The 15,992-nt window shown below is 48.6% G+C and overlaps 1 protein-coding gene and 1 long non-coding RNA gene across 3 annotated transcripts in view; one reads left to right on the forward strand and one right to left on the reverse strand.

The window, feature by feature from the left end:
* Nucleotides 1–744: 744 nt before the first annotated feature.
* On the reverse strand, nucleotides 745–12,529 carry LOC134416091 (uncharacterized). 2 transcript variants are annotated; one of them, XR_010027178.1, is made up of 3 exons: nucleotides 12,303–12,529; nucleotides 10,011–10,127; nucleotides 745–8,933 (listed from the first exon to the last, which is right to left on the reverse strand). It is a non-coding gene; the product is annotated as an uncharacterized LOC134416091 (long non-coding RNA). The 2 variants fall into 2 exon arrangements; XR_010027177.1 differs by having other exon boundaries at nucleotides 745–3,684; nucleotides 4,027–10,127.
* Nucleotides 12,171–15,992, forward strand: part of SPRED2 (sprouty related EVH1 domain containing 2) — a 59,098-nt gene continuing 55,276 nt past the window's right edge. The window contains exon 1 of the mRNA XM_063152301.1: nucleotides 12,171–12,310. Within this exon, the coding sequence (XP_063008371.1) occupies nucleotides 12,264–12,310 (47 nt within the window). The 5' untranslated portion in view covers nucleotides 12,171–12,263. The remainder of the gene's footprint in view (nucleotides 12,311–15,992) is intronic.

Consider the following 15,992-nt stretch of genomic DNA (forward strand, 5'->3'; position numbering starts at 1 on the left):
CTTCTTCCCTCCCGCCTTTCCTCTTTACATTTTTGGGGTTTTTTTGCATCTTCCTCCGTGGGTTTCCGGCAGTTCCTTACAGCCCCACAACAGACAGCTGTGCTCACTGTACCTGTGTGTGTGTGTCTGACTTTTCACCCCCCAGGAGATCTGTCTACAAGATAAGCACCAGCTTGCGGAAATCCTGTGTCACCGACCTTAGGGCAGCCTTTCGTAGTGGGGATCCCCATGACATTTTGTCCTTCTGGAAGTCTTGCTGACAGGCACATCCATGTATTTTGCACCCCTTGAAAATCTGAAGTAAAGATTTGTGTGCTTTATTCCACCTCCACCAACACTGAAGGCTTCACCACTGCTCTGTGGTTTTGCTGTGGCCAAGCTTACTTTCATTTTCACATGGTGGAAGGGAACGTGGTGTCTCAGTTTTGGCCAGGGAATCCCGGACTGAGGTTCTGCATGATGTACCCTGAAGTCATTGCACACAAGAATGATCCCTCTGGGTGGGACTGACAGAAACTTATCCCTTGAGATCTGGGAGAGCAGGGATATAAATGCACTGAGGTTACAAAGCTCACAGTTGGGTGATGACTGTAAAGAGAGAAAGGAGCAGTGAAGGGAGAAAGGGAGAACAAGTTGGGGAGGGTGGTGTGGTGGGTGAGGCACAAGTCTCCTGCATGGGAGACTCCTGTCTTTTTGAGTGGAAGAAGATCAGATCACTGCAGATGAAGCAGGGCTTGCAAAAAAAATTGGGACAAAACAATATCCCAAAGATGCTTGTTAGGACCTCAGAATGGACCTGAGCCTTGGACATCTGGTTGTCCTGAGTTAGAAGGAAGTGGGGTGCAGAGTCCCTGTGGTTTTAGAGAAGTTCCTAAGAGCAGGCAGCCACATTTCAGGCTTTCCAAAGGAGCCGCCTTAGTGCCTGGAATTGCAGCCTTCTCCTCAACATCACAGTAAAACTTCCCAAGACTGCTAAATATTGATAACAAAGACACACAAATACACATAAGAAGACAAAGCCAGACTGTCCTTTTCCTGAAGCTGGCACTGCATATGAAACAAAGATTTTCCAATTCCACTCCAACTGAATGGGTATACACACGCATTTCTTTTCCTAATTTAGAAAAGCAAAAAGTATTTCTTTGGCTTTTGTTTCAAAAATCACTATGCTGTGACATTTTTCAGCAAAATGTTTCAATTACGGTTTTATTGTTCTTTCTTTAATTTTTTTTCCAAGCAAGATGGATTTAGTATCTTGTTCCACAGACTCAGCAAGAGAGTAAATGAGAATTTCTAGGAAACTGGGAAGTCTCAAGTGAAAATACCTGAGTACAAAGCAAAGATGTAAGATTGGGGACATGGAAGTAAAAACAACATTTCCTTTGGGAGGAGAAGCTCTTGTATTCATGGCTTCCAGTTTAAACAGAAATGTCTTCCCTCAGCAATTTTGCATTGATGGCAACCTGGGAGATGTAGCACAGCTAAAAGAGGGGGAAAAAATCCCTAGGACTTGATGATAACATTAAGGAATTCCAGAGACTCTCCTACAGGAAACAAAAGTCAAAAAATGAAAAGGAAAAAGGCCAACACCTTTCAGTTAAAAACGCTCTGTAAGCTATTGTTTTACAGACAAAAACGTCAAGGGAGATAGTGTCTTCTGGTGGCGTATATTCCCATATTTCCTCTTCCTTGTGAGCTTGGCTAGGACATTTGTGTCAAGCCCAGTAACCCTACAGGAGGCTGAGTAACATTTACTGCAATGTTTAGATATGGTAGAGCCTTGCCCTCCCACGTTAGCCCAGGATACTCTCCAACCACAGCACTCCAGGAGAGGGATTGCCAGTATCTGATACTTGAAAGAGATTGCTAAAAAACCTTTCCCCTGAACAGCTGCAAGTGAAACTAACATTAAATAGAGGCAGGAAGGGAAGTCTCACTCAGGCTGAAGTTTGGGGGTTCCCTCTGTATACCTGCAGGCTAGTGAAGCTCATGGCTCTCTGAAGCTATTTTTTGGTTCCTGGGAGCCATGTGTATGGAGAGAGAATTTGGCATTAAACCCATGAACCCCAAAAGGAGGTCTCTGTTTCTGCAGGGTGCACAACCTGTGGCAAGGTTTCCATAGCTGCAGGGAGTGAAGTTAAAGACCAGCTGCTGCTCTCATCATGGTATATATGTCCAAAATAAAGGTGCAGTGCTCTCACTCCTGGTGTTTGCCACCATACTAGAGAAGAAAAATTTTCTCCAATAACCTAAATTAGGAGAAAGACATCTACAGCTAATCAGATAATTCTTTATAGAAGGCATGACCAGCCTTTTTCAGCCTGCAAACCACTAAAGAAAATTTTCATGCCATGGGGAGCCACCAGATCCTGATCCCTGATCCTGAATAACATGTGGAGGATGAGCTGGGAGGCACAAAGTGAGAGCTGCCCATCGCTGAGTTCTGCATCTCCCTGGGTCACCCTGAGTGTTGGACCACAGGGGTTCCTGCGTAGGCTCACATCCACCAGGCAGTCGGCCACCCCCAGTCCAGCACTGGGATTAATTTTCACAGCCACACACATCATCAAACATCTCTAATTCAGTGGGAATTAGAGGCTTTAAGATCCAGCTTCCATGATTCAGAAGCTTACAATTTTGCGGGACGTGGGTGCGCTTCCCTCACGTGGGACATCTGAAAGGCCAAGGCTTGCTCATCTTCAAAATTACATGTAGGGCTTGGATATCTTTCATGTCGCAGTGCAATTTCCAGGATGAATGCATGTGCTGCACCTCTTTATGGTAAGTGTGTTTTAATTTAGGCCTCTGTGATGTAAGACCCTGAAAAGTGCATTTAAAATTGAAAATGCAGCTGGTCCTCAACACTAAAGGCTCAAAGACGATACCACAAAACATCTTCTGAAGGGTGTGCCTTCTTCAAACACACCTTCATTAGAAAGATTAAAATTCAGGAGAGAGATGGCACATGTCTTACAGTCATTATTAAAAAACAAAACCAAAAAAGTCAGTGGAAGCACTATAACTATGAATCTAAGTTTAGTTCTTTATCCAAGTTGCATGTTGGCACAAGTGCAAAGGAAAGAGCTCTTGTTTAGGCAGCAAGTATTTGTAGGTGAAAACACTACTTTAAAGGGTGAGAATCATGTTTCATCTGTAGAGAGTTATTTTTGAACTTGGAAATCAGGGCATAAAAGACTTTCCTAGGGTGGAAATGCACTTTTACTCAAGCCACACAAGGCAAACAACTAGAATCATGTTCTGTTTGATGGGGCACCTTCACAGCAGCATTTCATTTTAATCCATGATGACATAAAATATAAGGAGGTAATTAGCAGTGTGCAATTTAGACTTGAAACATTTAACTTTGCTCCAAAATTCTTCTAAGTTTGGAGTAATTCTGGTGTGTCGCACAAATATGTTAGAATTTATTTCTGTCCTTTCCAACAGTAAATTACAGAGGAATGGAGAGTCTCAGGTGATTTATGCACCACTCACAGCTAAGCAACTAGACACTCACAAACAAGCACAGGGAATTAAACTCGAGTGGATGTTGTCTTCCTGTCTTAAATGACTCCCAAATATTCCTGAGTTTGAGTCCTCTTCCTGACAGCCAGGTGTCTCCTTGGGCTGTAGCTCCTTCTGCTGTAATGGAAGACCAACACTTTCCTCCATACCTACAAATGACTGTGAAGGATACAAAGGAAAATTAGCATATAAGATCAGACATGCTTACAAAGATACTCTAAATCAAAAGTCACAATATATAATTTAATATATTTTAATTTTTTTCAAGATCATGTGTTTCTCAGTGATTATCTCCACCCCAATACTTGAAAAATCAACACAAGAAAATACTGTATAATGAAGTGCCATTGTTAAAAGGTCAAAGCCCCTTTTGGGGTAGTTGTGTGCAGCCAAGTTACTGCAGAGTTTCCACAGCTTCCTGCAATAGGAGACATTATGATCAAAGAAAGCTCTGCCTGTGATATGGGTGACAGCTAAATGGTAGTGGCACAAAGCCCTTACCTCTGCTTGCATTCCTTAGAAAGCACAGAATAGGCTCTGGTGACCTTTCTCAAAAGGTGCCTTGCCCATCCTCTTTCTACAGTAGGTCCATCTGCAGGGGGAATAGAAGTGACCTTGCCACAGGAGGGTGGAAATCATCTCTGCTTTCCACCCCCTCAGGATTTTAAAGACAGCTATCCCTGTTTCTTTCAAGAAAACAAAGACTTGTCCTGCTTTGCCTGCAAGCCAGAGAGAGGCCAAAATTTAGACTGCCATTTAGACAATATTTTGATCAGGCCTCGTGGGAGAGTTTTCACCTTTGTACTTTTTTAGACTGAAAAACACCAAAGAGAAGACCCAAATGTCTTTAGAGCTGAGCAGGAACCAATTTATAGGAAGTGTTTCAATGTCACAGCTATCCAGAGAACTTTGTGTGGTAACAAATTAAATACTGGTAGTGTGGTAATGTCTTTGGCAAAAAGAGAAGCACTTACGTGCAAGGTATTGCATCCAGACCATGTGGTTATAGAGCAGTTCTTTCACCCCTCCATGAGTTTTGGACTACAACTCCATTTGTATGGAAGGACCAGATCAAGTGGGTGAGAAGAAGCAGAATGTAAAAAATAAAGGAAAAGCTCAGACTCTGTGATACGTTTGATGAAGACAAGATCGATGGTATTAAAAAATACCATCATTCACAAAAATGTCATCTTCATAAGCTCTCTAGCTCTCTGTTAGTTTTTGTGGGGTTTTTTGTTTGGTTTTGTTTTTTTTTTAAATGGTGACAAAATGCACAGATTCATGTCCACACTGAACACGTGACTCTGAAGACATGCATGGTTCCAGCACACATGTGTGTTCTCCAGTGCATGAAATCAGAAGGCAGGAATTTATCATAAGTCACTGAAGGTCCATAATGGCTATTTAAAATAAAATAATCTCTTCTGGATTGTCTGATCCTGCTGCCACTGCCTTCAGTAGGGCTGAATCAGGCAGTTATCATCAGTGCTATGTAACTCCTCCCTTTCAAACCATCCCTCCAGCCATACTTTGTAAAGCTACAGTCAAATAATTATCATGTGTAAAAGTACGTGCAGGAGGGGATGAAACTCTCTTCCTAAACATAGCTTACAGCATACCCATTTAAGTGTAAATGCTGGGGTTTCTAGACTTGAAGAGAAAAACAGAATCAAAGGCAAATGTTTACCTGCCATGGATATGGAGGTTTCCTTCATAGTCTCTTCAACTTAAGTCAAGTACTCCTGGTTAGGGAAGTGAAGCTCATTTTGCAGAATGCTGTCCATTTGCTATTTTCTAAATAATTCCTCTTGGTCACACTAAACCTTAAATTAACCCCCACTCCCACCCGTGTGCAATTTTAGCACGACAGCATTAACTGCAGAAGGAACAAAAAAGGCCCTTCAGCTGCCACTTCAGCATGCCCCATATCTTGGATTGTTTTTACTTTCAGCTTTTAAGGTCAGAACAGGCATCCAGCAATAACCAGCCCTTCTTTTTTTCTCTAAGAGACCGGAGAGTCTACTGTCTTGAACAAGGGAGCTCTGTGAGCAGGATCAAGCTTGTGCTTTTGGTCTTGTAGGTGTGAAGCTCTCATGAGCTGGGCTTGCATTTCTGGGCTTTGTTAAGCCTGGCAGCAAACACTGCTGGGGATGCAGCTGGCAGTGGGCACCTGGAAGGCCTTGCATCCAGTACCTGCAAATAGCAGCTTCTGTTGACAACCACACAGAGCAGAGCTGTGAGTCTTCATTCCCTTCTAGATGGAGCTGGCATCCATAGTGGAGTATATGTATAGTTCCCAAAGGTTTTTGTGTGGAGTGACTAATCACTTTTCTCCTCAGAACTGGCAGGGAGGCATAGTATGTGTGTGATTACCAGAACATAAAAGGAGCACAGGATTATTTTCCATGGGAATCCTTGGGAACATCTTGGAGGGTGGCTGTCCAAGGAGGTGTTCTCTGCAGGACCATTAAACTCTCCTCCCAGCTTCCTCATCATGTGCTGCAACTTATCCCAAAGCTATTCGGTGGCGCATGGGGTTAACCATGAGACTTCTTTAGCTCTAACTCTCCACCTCTGAGTCCTTCCAGGACACTCATAAGGCATGTGCTATATTTGCCTAAACTGGAGTTGTTATGAGGATGTTGACACAAGGGAAAATATCTGCCTGGAGAAGAGGGTGGACTGGCACCCTTTGAAATTAAATATGGCCAAGCATCTGCTAAGGACGGAGTGGGTCAGTGTCACTGAGCAGCCCTGAAGCCAAGGGCTGAGTAAATGAGGATTCAGACAGGGTATATACAACTCATTTCCCCTGTGTACCATCAAACATCTGACCCAGCCATGTCAGCATTTCCATATTTCAAATGCTTAATTTAACTCCAGAAGCCTTTCCTGATTGATACCTGTGCGGGGGTTTCTCCCACAACCAGGTCTAGACTGGGTAAACCAGCAATTATAACCACTCAGACACTGAATAGGACCCTGTACTCACAGCAAGACACTGTGTGTGAAAAGGAGGTCAAGCCACAAAAACTGGTTTTGCCAAAGTAGTCAGTCAACTGTTCATCATGTCACCTGCTGAGGCTGATCAAAGAGCTTTGCAATAAAGGGAACATGAGTGTTCAGAGGAGATGGTCCCACAATAGCTGTGAGAGAAAGGGAGGAACACCCAAGTGAAGTTTGGCTATCAGAAGGCAGCTTTCTGAAATACACTTAAAAGGTTCAAACCTGATTCAAATGATCCCCAAGGAGGGGAGACAAAGGTGTGAACAAGTCCAGTGTTTTTCCGAGATCCACCCACTTTTGTGCTCTGTGAGGTAAAACTTTATTTGGCATCTGTTTGTTCAGTTCTCATGAGGCCCTGGAAACAGCTGTATCAAAAATTCAGAAACCTCTCAAGGGTGGAAAGGCATCTCAAGAGAAGAGCAGCCCTTCCCTCATGCTGAGAGTAGCCTGGCTTCAGGACTAATCCTGAGGTTGTGGTGACGCTTGCAAAGTTTCTGCACACTTATTTTTCAGTTTGATGGTCCAGGGACGGACCATCCCTGCTGAGTCAGGAACACGCAGGAGCACCACTGCAGAACTGGCAGCAGAAAGTGAAGGTTTTGTAGCAGTTTTTCCTTCCAAGCATTCAGCACAAAAAGGTACGCAAAAAAGTTCAAGAAGCAGCTGTGCACCTGTCTCTTGTTGAGTCCATGCCAGGGACTTGACTCTAGTGGCACTCCCAAAACCATCATCCTGCACTACTGTGTGTGAAAGAATCACCCCCACCAACACTGCTGTCTCACTAAACCTGCTAGTGCCACCCTCTCACCAGGGTGGAATTTGGGGGTGGGTAGGCTGAAGTGTTGAACTCAAGATTAGAGCATTTTCCTGCTATCTGCACCACAAAGTGTCATGTGCTTGTGAGACTACAATTTAGGTTTGTTATCATCCCTTTATATCAAAAGGAAGTTATGCACACAAAGGAAACACCAAACCACCATGTCAGGGGGGCTATAAATCACTTACTGCTGAATATTAAGAGGGCAACAGAGTGCCCAGTAGGAAAGCAAGGGTTTGAAAATACTGCTTTTCCTCACTATCTCCCCATTTCAATAAACTTTGCTTTTATTTTGGGAGAGGATGAAGGAGAGCACAAGGTTTGAGGAACGCAGCTACAAACGACACCAGATTTGTCCCATAGGCATGACTCATGCCTGACTCCATGCACTGGTCAATGCCTTCCCAGCCCTCAGCACATTTGCTGCAGTTGCCCAAGTTGATACCATGGTGTCCAGAAAAGCCAGAAAAGCCACACAGGCAGCAGCGCAGAGATCGCCTCAACTTTCTGTCCTGGTAAAATGCAGGTTTACAAAGCCCGAAAAATGGAGAAGTGGAATAGTCTGCTCATCTGGCAGCAAGGGTCTGTTCTGCTTGCCTGCTCTGGTTTTACCAGCCTCCAAAAGGACATCCTGGGAAGACTGCAAGGAGCTCTCCACATCCTCTTCCCCTGGCAGGTGCCCAGAAAGGATCCCAACAATTCTCCAAACCACATGCCAAAATCCCACTCCTGCTGGAAAAAAACCCCCACAGTATTTCCAAACTGTGACCTCCCAAAAAGTGTCAATCCTGAAAGACTTTACACTGACTTGAAATGTTGCAGATTGTTTTTGTAGCTCTTAAATTCTGAGCAATTATGATGGGGGAAAATACAGATGCAATCGCTGCTTTTAAAATATGATTGCTGCTCAAAAGAATTATTGGGGAGGGGGGTAATTGTCTGGAGGATGGCATGATTCAGGACTGCTGACTTCCACTCCTCACTCATTCAAAGTCACCAAATGAGTCAGTGGAAAAATCATTGAATTCAGCACAGTCAACAGGGTACCAACATTCATAATTAGGTTCCTAAATCAACAGTGCAGAAGATTTCAGCTCAAAGGCTGAAAGGCTTTACAAGCGAGAGTAAGTGAAGGCAGGAGGCTACGTTGCAAGCCTGCAGTAAATGCCATCCTAAACTTTGACACTTCAAATTCCAGTGGTTCTCACCCTAAATAAGTGCTAGCTAAAGGTGTAACAGCACTCAGGGAAGTTTATTCCAATCTGAGCAGAAACAAGGTTCTCTGCAACAGCTGAAGTATTACTCTGCAAAAGAAATGTTTCTTTTGAATATAAAACACAGGACAGTCATAGCAGGCAAATCGTTAGTATGCAGGAGCTGCTGCCTTGAAGCTCTGCCACCAAAGGCTGATTAATTCTAGGTACCTTAACGATCGCATCACAGGGAAGCGCTACTCTGTGTTCGAGCAGAAGCTCTGTGTACAAACAACACAATGCACAAACAGAAATCACACCTCTGAGAGAGAGCCTTTTCATTCAGAAAAGTCAGTCAGCTCCAACAGGCTTACAAGAACCGGCACAGTAACCTGAATATTAGAAAAATAAAATTCAATACTTCGGTGAAAGTAATAGTAAGAGGGTTGTGCAGTGAGTGAGAGAAACCATTAAGAGAATAAATCACTTAGCAGCTTGCAAATTGGCAGGACAGTGAAAGCAGAGATCAAATAAGAGATCTTGCAAATCCACAGGAAATGACTCAAGAAGCTAGATCAAGTAAAACTTCAGCTTCCAAGCCTCAGACACATTTGCTTCTCACCATTGGGGTAAATATGTGCACACACAACATAAGCACATAAAACTACATCCAGATCACACAGACAAGCTCTCAAGTATTAATCAGACAGTGATTAATACCCAGTCCACCTCAGAGGTACAACCATTATAATGGCCTTTTAATTACATGATTGTGCCCTGGGTTTTTCACAGGGCTATAACTCTCCCCATATTCTGCTTCTGTAGTAAGCAACTGCTAAATGCCACTTTATGCTAAATGCTCCCCACTTCAGGCACATCAATGTTCCTGCTAATCACAGGAATTTTTGGCATGAAAGATTTTGAGGATGTTAGAGGTCTGTGCAATCTCAGCATCCTTTGGGGGGGAAAAAAAGACATAGGATGGGTGGAACTGTGTCAAATCATTACATCTGGTCTTTTATTGTACAGCAGCTGAAGACGTTCCTACCATTTCCTTGCCCCCAACCGCTCTACTCCTGTCCTGACACTTCCTTTTGCTGCCAGCTCAGCTTTGCCAAGATGTTTATCATGCCATTCTGCACGCTGGATCCTTGAATAACTTTCCAAAAGAAAGAGGTATGGGGGGGTATTATTAGCTGTGACCATTTAGCAGATCCAGCAGTGTCACTCCTCAGTGGGAGATGCATTAGCACAGCCAAGGGGGTGACAAACCGGGCTTTGCAAAGGAATGGGTGGGAAGGGGGTGGGGGGGATAGACAGCATTGCCGCCCAAAAGAGCACCCACAGTCTTCCAAAGGGAGGGCAGCAGGCTTGCACTCACACATTATCTGGTGTTATGGCCAAACCTCTAGCAGTGACAGGAATATTATTGTAATATTGTGCTACAAAGCTGCAAAATCTGGTACCACCTCTGAAGGACACACTGCTTCTCCCTGAGGAGAAGACCTCAAAGCTTTGATCAGCTCTTGCCTCCATCTCATTTACTAGCAGTCCGCAGGTTTCTCTCCGAGTTTCCACTTCTGTTCCTGAAAAGAAAATTTACAGCACGTAGAAACTGAAACCCAGCAGAGCAGAAACACAATTTCCACACCAAAATCTGAAGGCCCCTTCAAGACTAAATCCCATAGACTAGACTTGAAAGTTAAATCAGTATGTGACTCCCTTAGGAACCGCAGCCATAACGAGACTGAATGTCCCAATGCAGTGAGAGCAGAGATGGCACATCTCCCTACCTGCTGTGGGAAAGGGATGCTGCAGTGGAGGGGTCTGCAAAAGCTGGAGGGCAAGGTGATGTGCTTAGGTGGTACAAACACATTTCTTCTCCCAGGACTGCCCGATCACAGAGGAATTGATGGGGGAAGCAAAACCAAAACTCACAGCTAGTTACTTAACTTCATGGGCCAAACTATTTTTTCGATAGTCAGCTCCTGTTACCCCTCCTCTGTGGACCAAACAAGTCCTGAGGACAGATGTCATGGTGTAGCTATGAACGCAACACAAGTTGGTAGAGTGTTTACACTGTTCATTGCAGCAAAAAAACATTTGAACTGACCTACGAGAAAAGCTGTATGATGTTACCAGCATGCCAGCGTGCACCTCACAGCAATTCTGAATGTGGCACTAAGGGGAAATTTGAGCTCTCGTAGAGGGCAAGGTGGGGTGGGAAGAACACAAGGATGGTGAGAAAACAGCTGTGAGGGCAACATTAGCTCCCTGGGCTTCTTCTACTGATCAGCTGCCAGACCACTCACAGGGCACATGGCATCATGGTATGGAAACGCATCCTATGGGTCTCATCAGCCACTACGAGGAGCTGCACCAAGCCAGGCTGCTCTGGGCCAAACCGAACCAAGCTGAGCCAGGCTGGGCTGAACCCAGCCAGGATGGGAGAATTCAGGTTGAGGTGAGCCAAGATGTCCAGAGCAGGGCAACAAAGTTGATGAAGGGTCTGGAGCACAAATCTCATGAGGAGTGGCTGAGGGAGATGGGGTTGTTAAGCCTGAGAAAAGGGGGCTCAGGAGTGACCTTATCACTCTCTACAACTACCTGAAAGGAGCATCTGGCAAGGTATTCTCCAAGTCAACCAGCGACAGAGCAAGAAGACACACTCTTATGGTGTGCCAGTAGAGTTTCAGGTTGGACATTAGGAGGAACCGGGTCATTAGACATTGGAATGGCCTGCACAGGGAGGTGGTGGAGTCACTGCCCCCAGAGGTGTTTAAGGGAAGACTGGACGTGGCACTCAGTGCCACTGTCTGACTGACCGGGTGCTCGGTCATAGGTTGGACTCGATGATCTCAGAGGACTTTTCCAACCTAATCGATTCTGTGATTTTTAAGTGTGGCCTGGCAGGGCTGAGCCAGATCTTGCTGGGTCCGGCTGCGCAGGGCTAAGCGGGGCCGGGTGAGGCTGAACCCGGCGAGCCGGGCCGGGCCGGGCCGTACGGCACAAGCCGCAGCCGGGCGGGCCCCGTCGCTCCGGCCCGGCCGAGAGCAGCGCCGGGCGGCGGGCGGGGCGCGGGGGCTGCGGCGCGGGGGGCGGCGCCAGCGGGCGGAGGCGAACGCGGCGGGACCGCACCCCGGGCGCTGCGCTGCGCCGCGGGGGCTCGAGGGGCCGGGCCGGGGCGGCGCCACTGCCGGCCGCGTCTCCTCCTTCCCCTCCGCCGCCGCTGCGGCTCCCTCCCTCCTCCCTTCCCTCCTCCCGCCCGGGTCCGGCGCTGCCCTGCCCGCTCCCGGCGGCCGCGGCAGCGCCGCCGCTTCCTGCCGGGGCTCCCCGCTCCCTCCCTCCCTGCCCGCTCCGCCGCCCCCCGCGGCGCCCCGCCATGGCGTGATCGCGGCCATGGGGCTGGCCCGGCGCCGCCGCCTGCCCCCGGGCGCTGCGCCGCTCCCCCGGGCCCGGACCCCGCGCCGCCGCCGCCGCCGCCGCGCCCCGCCGCGCCCCCGCGGCGCGCTGACCGCCGCCTCTCCTCCTCCTCCTCCGCCCCCGGCCGCCGCCGCCCGGCGACGAGCGCGGCCGTAGTCCCCCCTTCTCCCCCCCGCCGCCGCCCGCGCTCCCGCGCCGTCGGGCCCGGCGCGGCCGCCAGCCCCGCCGCGGCGCGGCCTCCCTCGCCATGTGAAGCTCGGGAAGATGCGGAGGCGCAGCCCGGCCGCCCGCGGCGAGGGATGAGCCTAGACGGGGAGAAGATGACCGAGGAAGCCTACCCTGACGAGTGAGCGGGGCCGGGGGCGGCGGGCGGGTCGGGGCACGGAACAGGGGGCAGGCTTTGTTGCCCCGGCGGGAACCGGTGCCGGTCGCTCATCTCCGTATCCCGTGCACTGAGGGACAGACGGACCGTCCGCGGGCGGACAGAGGGACGCGGAGACGCGCGTTCGTGTGCGCGCCGCCCGCCCGCGCATCCGCCATTTCGCGCTCCCCCCGGGCCGCGCTCATTTGCATACGGCCCTTTCATTCATAAAAACCCCCGGGAGGGCGGCGCGGCCCCGCCGGGGTGCGGGGCCCCGGGGCACCGCAGGGAGGGGGCGCAGCCCCGCGCCGCCGCCGCTCCCCGCCCCGGCCGAGGGGCTCGGGGCGCCCGGCGGGGGCGGTCGGAGGCGGAAGCGGCGGAGATGGGAGGGGGGAGCGGTGCGCGCCCCCGCCGCGCAGCCCCGGGCCTGGGGGGGTCGGGAAGCGGAGCTGGGGGGGGACACACGACGTCGCGGATCCCCGCCCCGGCCGCCACCGTTTTGTGAATAGGAGGGCGGCCGCCGCCGCCGTCACATGACGCCGCATTCATAAACCCGGTCACCGGCGGCCTCTCCATTCACCGTCACCCCCCGCCGCCCACCCCCGCTCCGCAGCCCTCCCGCCGCCTCCCCGCTAATAAACCCCCCGAGAGGCCGCACCGAGGCTTTCAAAATGCCCGACGGTGCCCTATTCCCTTTTTTAATGCTTTCTTCCCCAAAGTAAAACCTAAAGCTACTGCAGCGGAATGGCAGGAAGGGCTCTTTCACGCCGTGCTGGCCCAGGGGCTGTTCCTGGCTATCTCCTTCGGGGTTTTGACAGTCAAGAGGAATGACTCACTGGCGTGCAGGACTGGGTCGGTGCCAAGCGCCATAGGATGTACCGTGCTTTAAAACGACTCCTTGCAGGGCTTATAAAGCAGCGTCAAAATTGTGCAACTTTTTTGGCTCGGTTTTGAGGTCCGAAAAGATCATAATCGGTGGCTGTGCCACGCTTGCACCTTCATCATGATAAACGTATTTTAGGGTGATTTACTGGAGAAATGTGAGTGGCGAAGGAAATGGCTTCTGGCCCCAATGTGTGTGTTGAGAGGAATTGTTATTTTGGCAGCTCTTAATGAAGAGACTATAAATTCGTGTTTATGTGTAGCTTCTAAAATCGTGGTTATTTTGAATTTGGTAAAAGAAAAACCAAAACAAGAAAAAAAAACCAAAAAAAGAAGTAGTTGCATGACCTAGCAGGCTGGAAAAACATGGCCAACTCATTTCCAATAAAAAACCTGCTTCTTCATTTGGTTTGTTTGGAGTTTTTTTAAACTTTTCAAATTGGACAAGAGGAAGAGAAGTGGGTCCCTGTCTCTGGGTTTGAGAACACGGGGTCAAACCTAACCCAATTCAGTGGACAAAAATCTGGCGCTCACCAGCCTTCATCTTGAGGCGAGATCCTCTTCCAAATGTGTTTTCCTGCAGGGCTCAGTGGAGAGGTGAATGTTGATGTAAAACACCGAGCACTTGGCTCTGATGGTTAGGTGGGGGATTTTTTTCCCCTGACTGTAGGCTGCAGTTTGTTTTGGGAGTGAACTCTTCCATGTGCTGCTGCACTGCCATGCTGAGGGAGGCTTCAGCTAATGGTTTTCATGTGTGTGGGAGCTCTTAGGTCAGGCCACCTCTCCTGGGGTCACCTATCAAGCCAGCAGCACTGTGTGCTTTGGTCCCTTGGAGGTTGGGAGTGCTGGTGACCACAGGGAGCTGGTACTCAGCCCATTCCCAGGCCACTGAAAGCTTTTTTGTTGGGGTCTGGATGCGTTGACTTTCAGGGTCAGTGGTGCCTCATGGTCCCTACCTCAGTGCACATCCCTGGTGGCTCTCCTGGCGCGGCCATGGTTGGGCTGTCAGGGTTTAGCACAGGCCTTGGCTTTGTAGGGCATGGAGAGGTGTTTTAGGTAAGCCATGGTTTCCTCTGTAAGCTCCTCGCTTCCAGCCTTGCATTGATTGATAGCGTTGCTGAAGTTGGTGACTCATGGGTTGTTTTTTCATTTCAGTGGTGGGTGAAGTGATTTGATTTTTTTTCTCCAATATATATGGTGTTAAAAGAAATAAGGACAGGCTCTTCTGATAAGTTTTCTCAAGCTGTCAGAACAATGGTAGTATAGCACGCTATTTGCCCTAGATATCTGGCTTTAATTTGCATAGCTATTCTTGTTTCACTGAGTGCACTGTGAGCAAATGTTAACAGCCAGATTACAAAAAAAGGGACCACTGTCAGGATGCCTTTTAGAATAACCCTCTTCAAGTAAATAACAAGGGTTTCCCCCCCCTTCTTTTTACCTTTTTTTTTAGTAGTTTCTTGAGAACAGCTCAATTACACTTAGAGTTTTGAGGCAATTTATAAAAGCGAGAAGGGAAGCAAACAGGACTTGGGATGCTGGAAACTCATCCGTCCCTTCAGAACTGCACCATTTCGGATCGATACACAGAGGTCAGTTTGTCATTGCCAAGCAAGCGCCTCTTTCTGCATCTCAGCCTTTATTTCTGCTTTCCTCCTTGCCCCTCGCTCAGCCCGTGCTGCCTCCACGTTGCAGGGTGGGGGCAGAATGAGGATGCCAGGCCGTAAGTCAGAGGCTGCGGTGCTGGACCTGAGCGCTGGGGGATTTCGGGCAGCGGCGCACCCAGAAGATGGGCGGCTGTGGGCGACCCTCTCCGAAGCCATCCTGATGGGCTGCTGCCCGTGGCTTTTCCGCCTGTGAGGGGGAGAATGGAGCTGAGCCCTTAAAGTGATTCGGTTATGCCCGGAGGCTGCCGCCTGCTCGTTCCGATGCATGGTTCCAAGAAAGTCACAGGAAGTAATTAAATGGAAAAGGTCAGAGAACGAGGAAGTGTTGGTCCGCAGCCTTGCGCTGCTTGGGATGGAGCCCGATGCCCTGGCCGGGCTGTGTCCCGGGAGCGTCCCCGCCGCTCCGGCGCACGCCTGGTTTATTCCAGTGCGCTGGGAGCGCTCCTGCCAAGTGTTTGCAAGTGGGACTGGTCCCCCGGAGGTTTTTAACGAGCTGGGTTAAGTGGCATATGTGTAGGGTTGCTGTGGTGGTGTGCAGGACAGCAAAATGTGGTGTGAGATCACACCAATGTATTTTTTCCTGTCTAAGGAAAGAAAATTAGGCTCAGCTGGCTCTTGCTGGTTCTTTTGCCCATCCAAAAATCTCATTTCCCTCCACATCTGAGCAGACACCAGTGATGTTTGCTCTGAATTTTGAATCCATAAGTATTGCAGTTTACCCTTTGTGTTGAAAAAAATTATTTTCCCCCCTTCATTTTCACTACATTTATGCCCCATTCTGATGATTTTTCTGTAGGTATTAAAGGCAGCTCATTCAGCTAAATTATTTTGCTGCAAGCTTCAGCCAGGGAGGAAGGCATGGGACACACTGTGTTATGACATTATCGCTCACAAATAGGACAGGAAATGAAGGATTGCCAAAATATAACTGTTTATTTCTTGGCCTGAAAACATGCCTGTTTAAAATATGACATGTAAGTAGCTGCTTTGTTCGGTCTCTGGGAGAAGTAGTTGTTTATAAGGGAATAATAGATCTGTCAGATGAAGAAGAGGGGGGAAAAAAGAAGGGATTTGCCCTTTCTACTCTTTCTACTTCTGTTTTGGAAATGCTTGAAAAG

This window comes from Melospiza melodia, chromosome 3, assembly GCF_035770615.1.
Source record: "Melospiza melodia melodia isolate bMelMel2 chromosome 3, bMelMel2.pri, whole genome shotgun sequence".
In the NCBI taxonomy this organism is placed as follows: Eukaryota; Metazoa; Chordata; class Aves; order Passeriformes; family Passerellidae; genus Melospiza; species Melospiza melodia.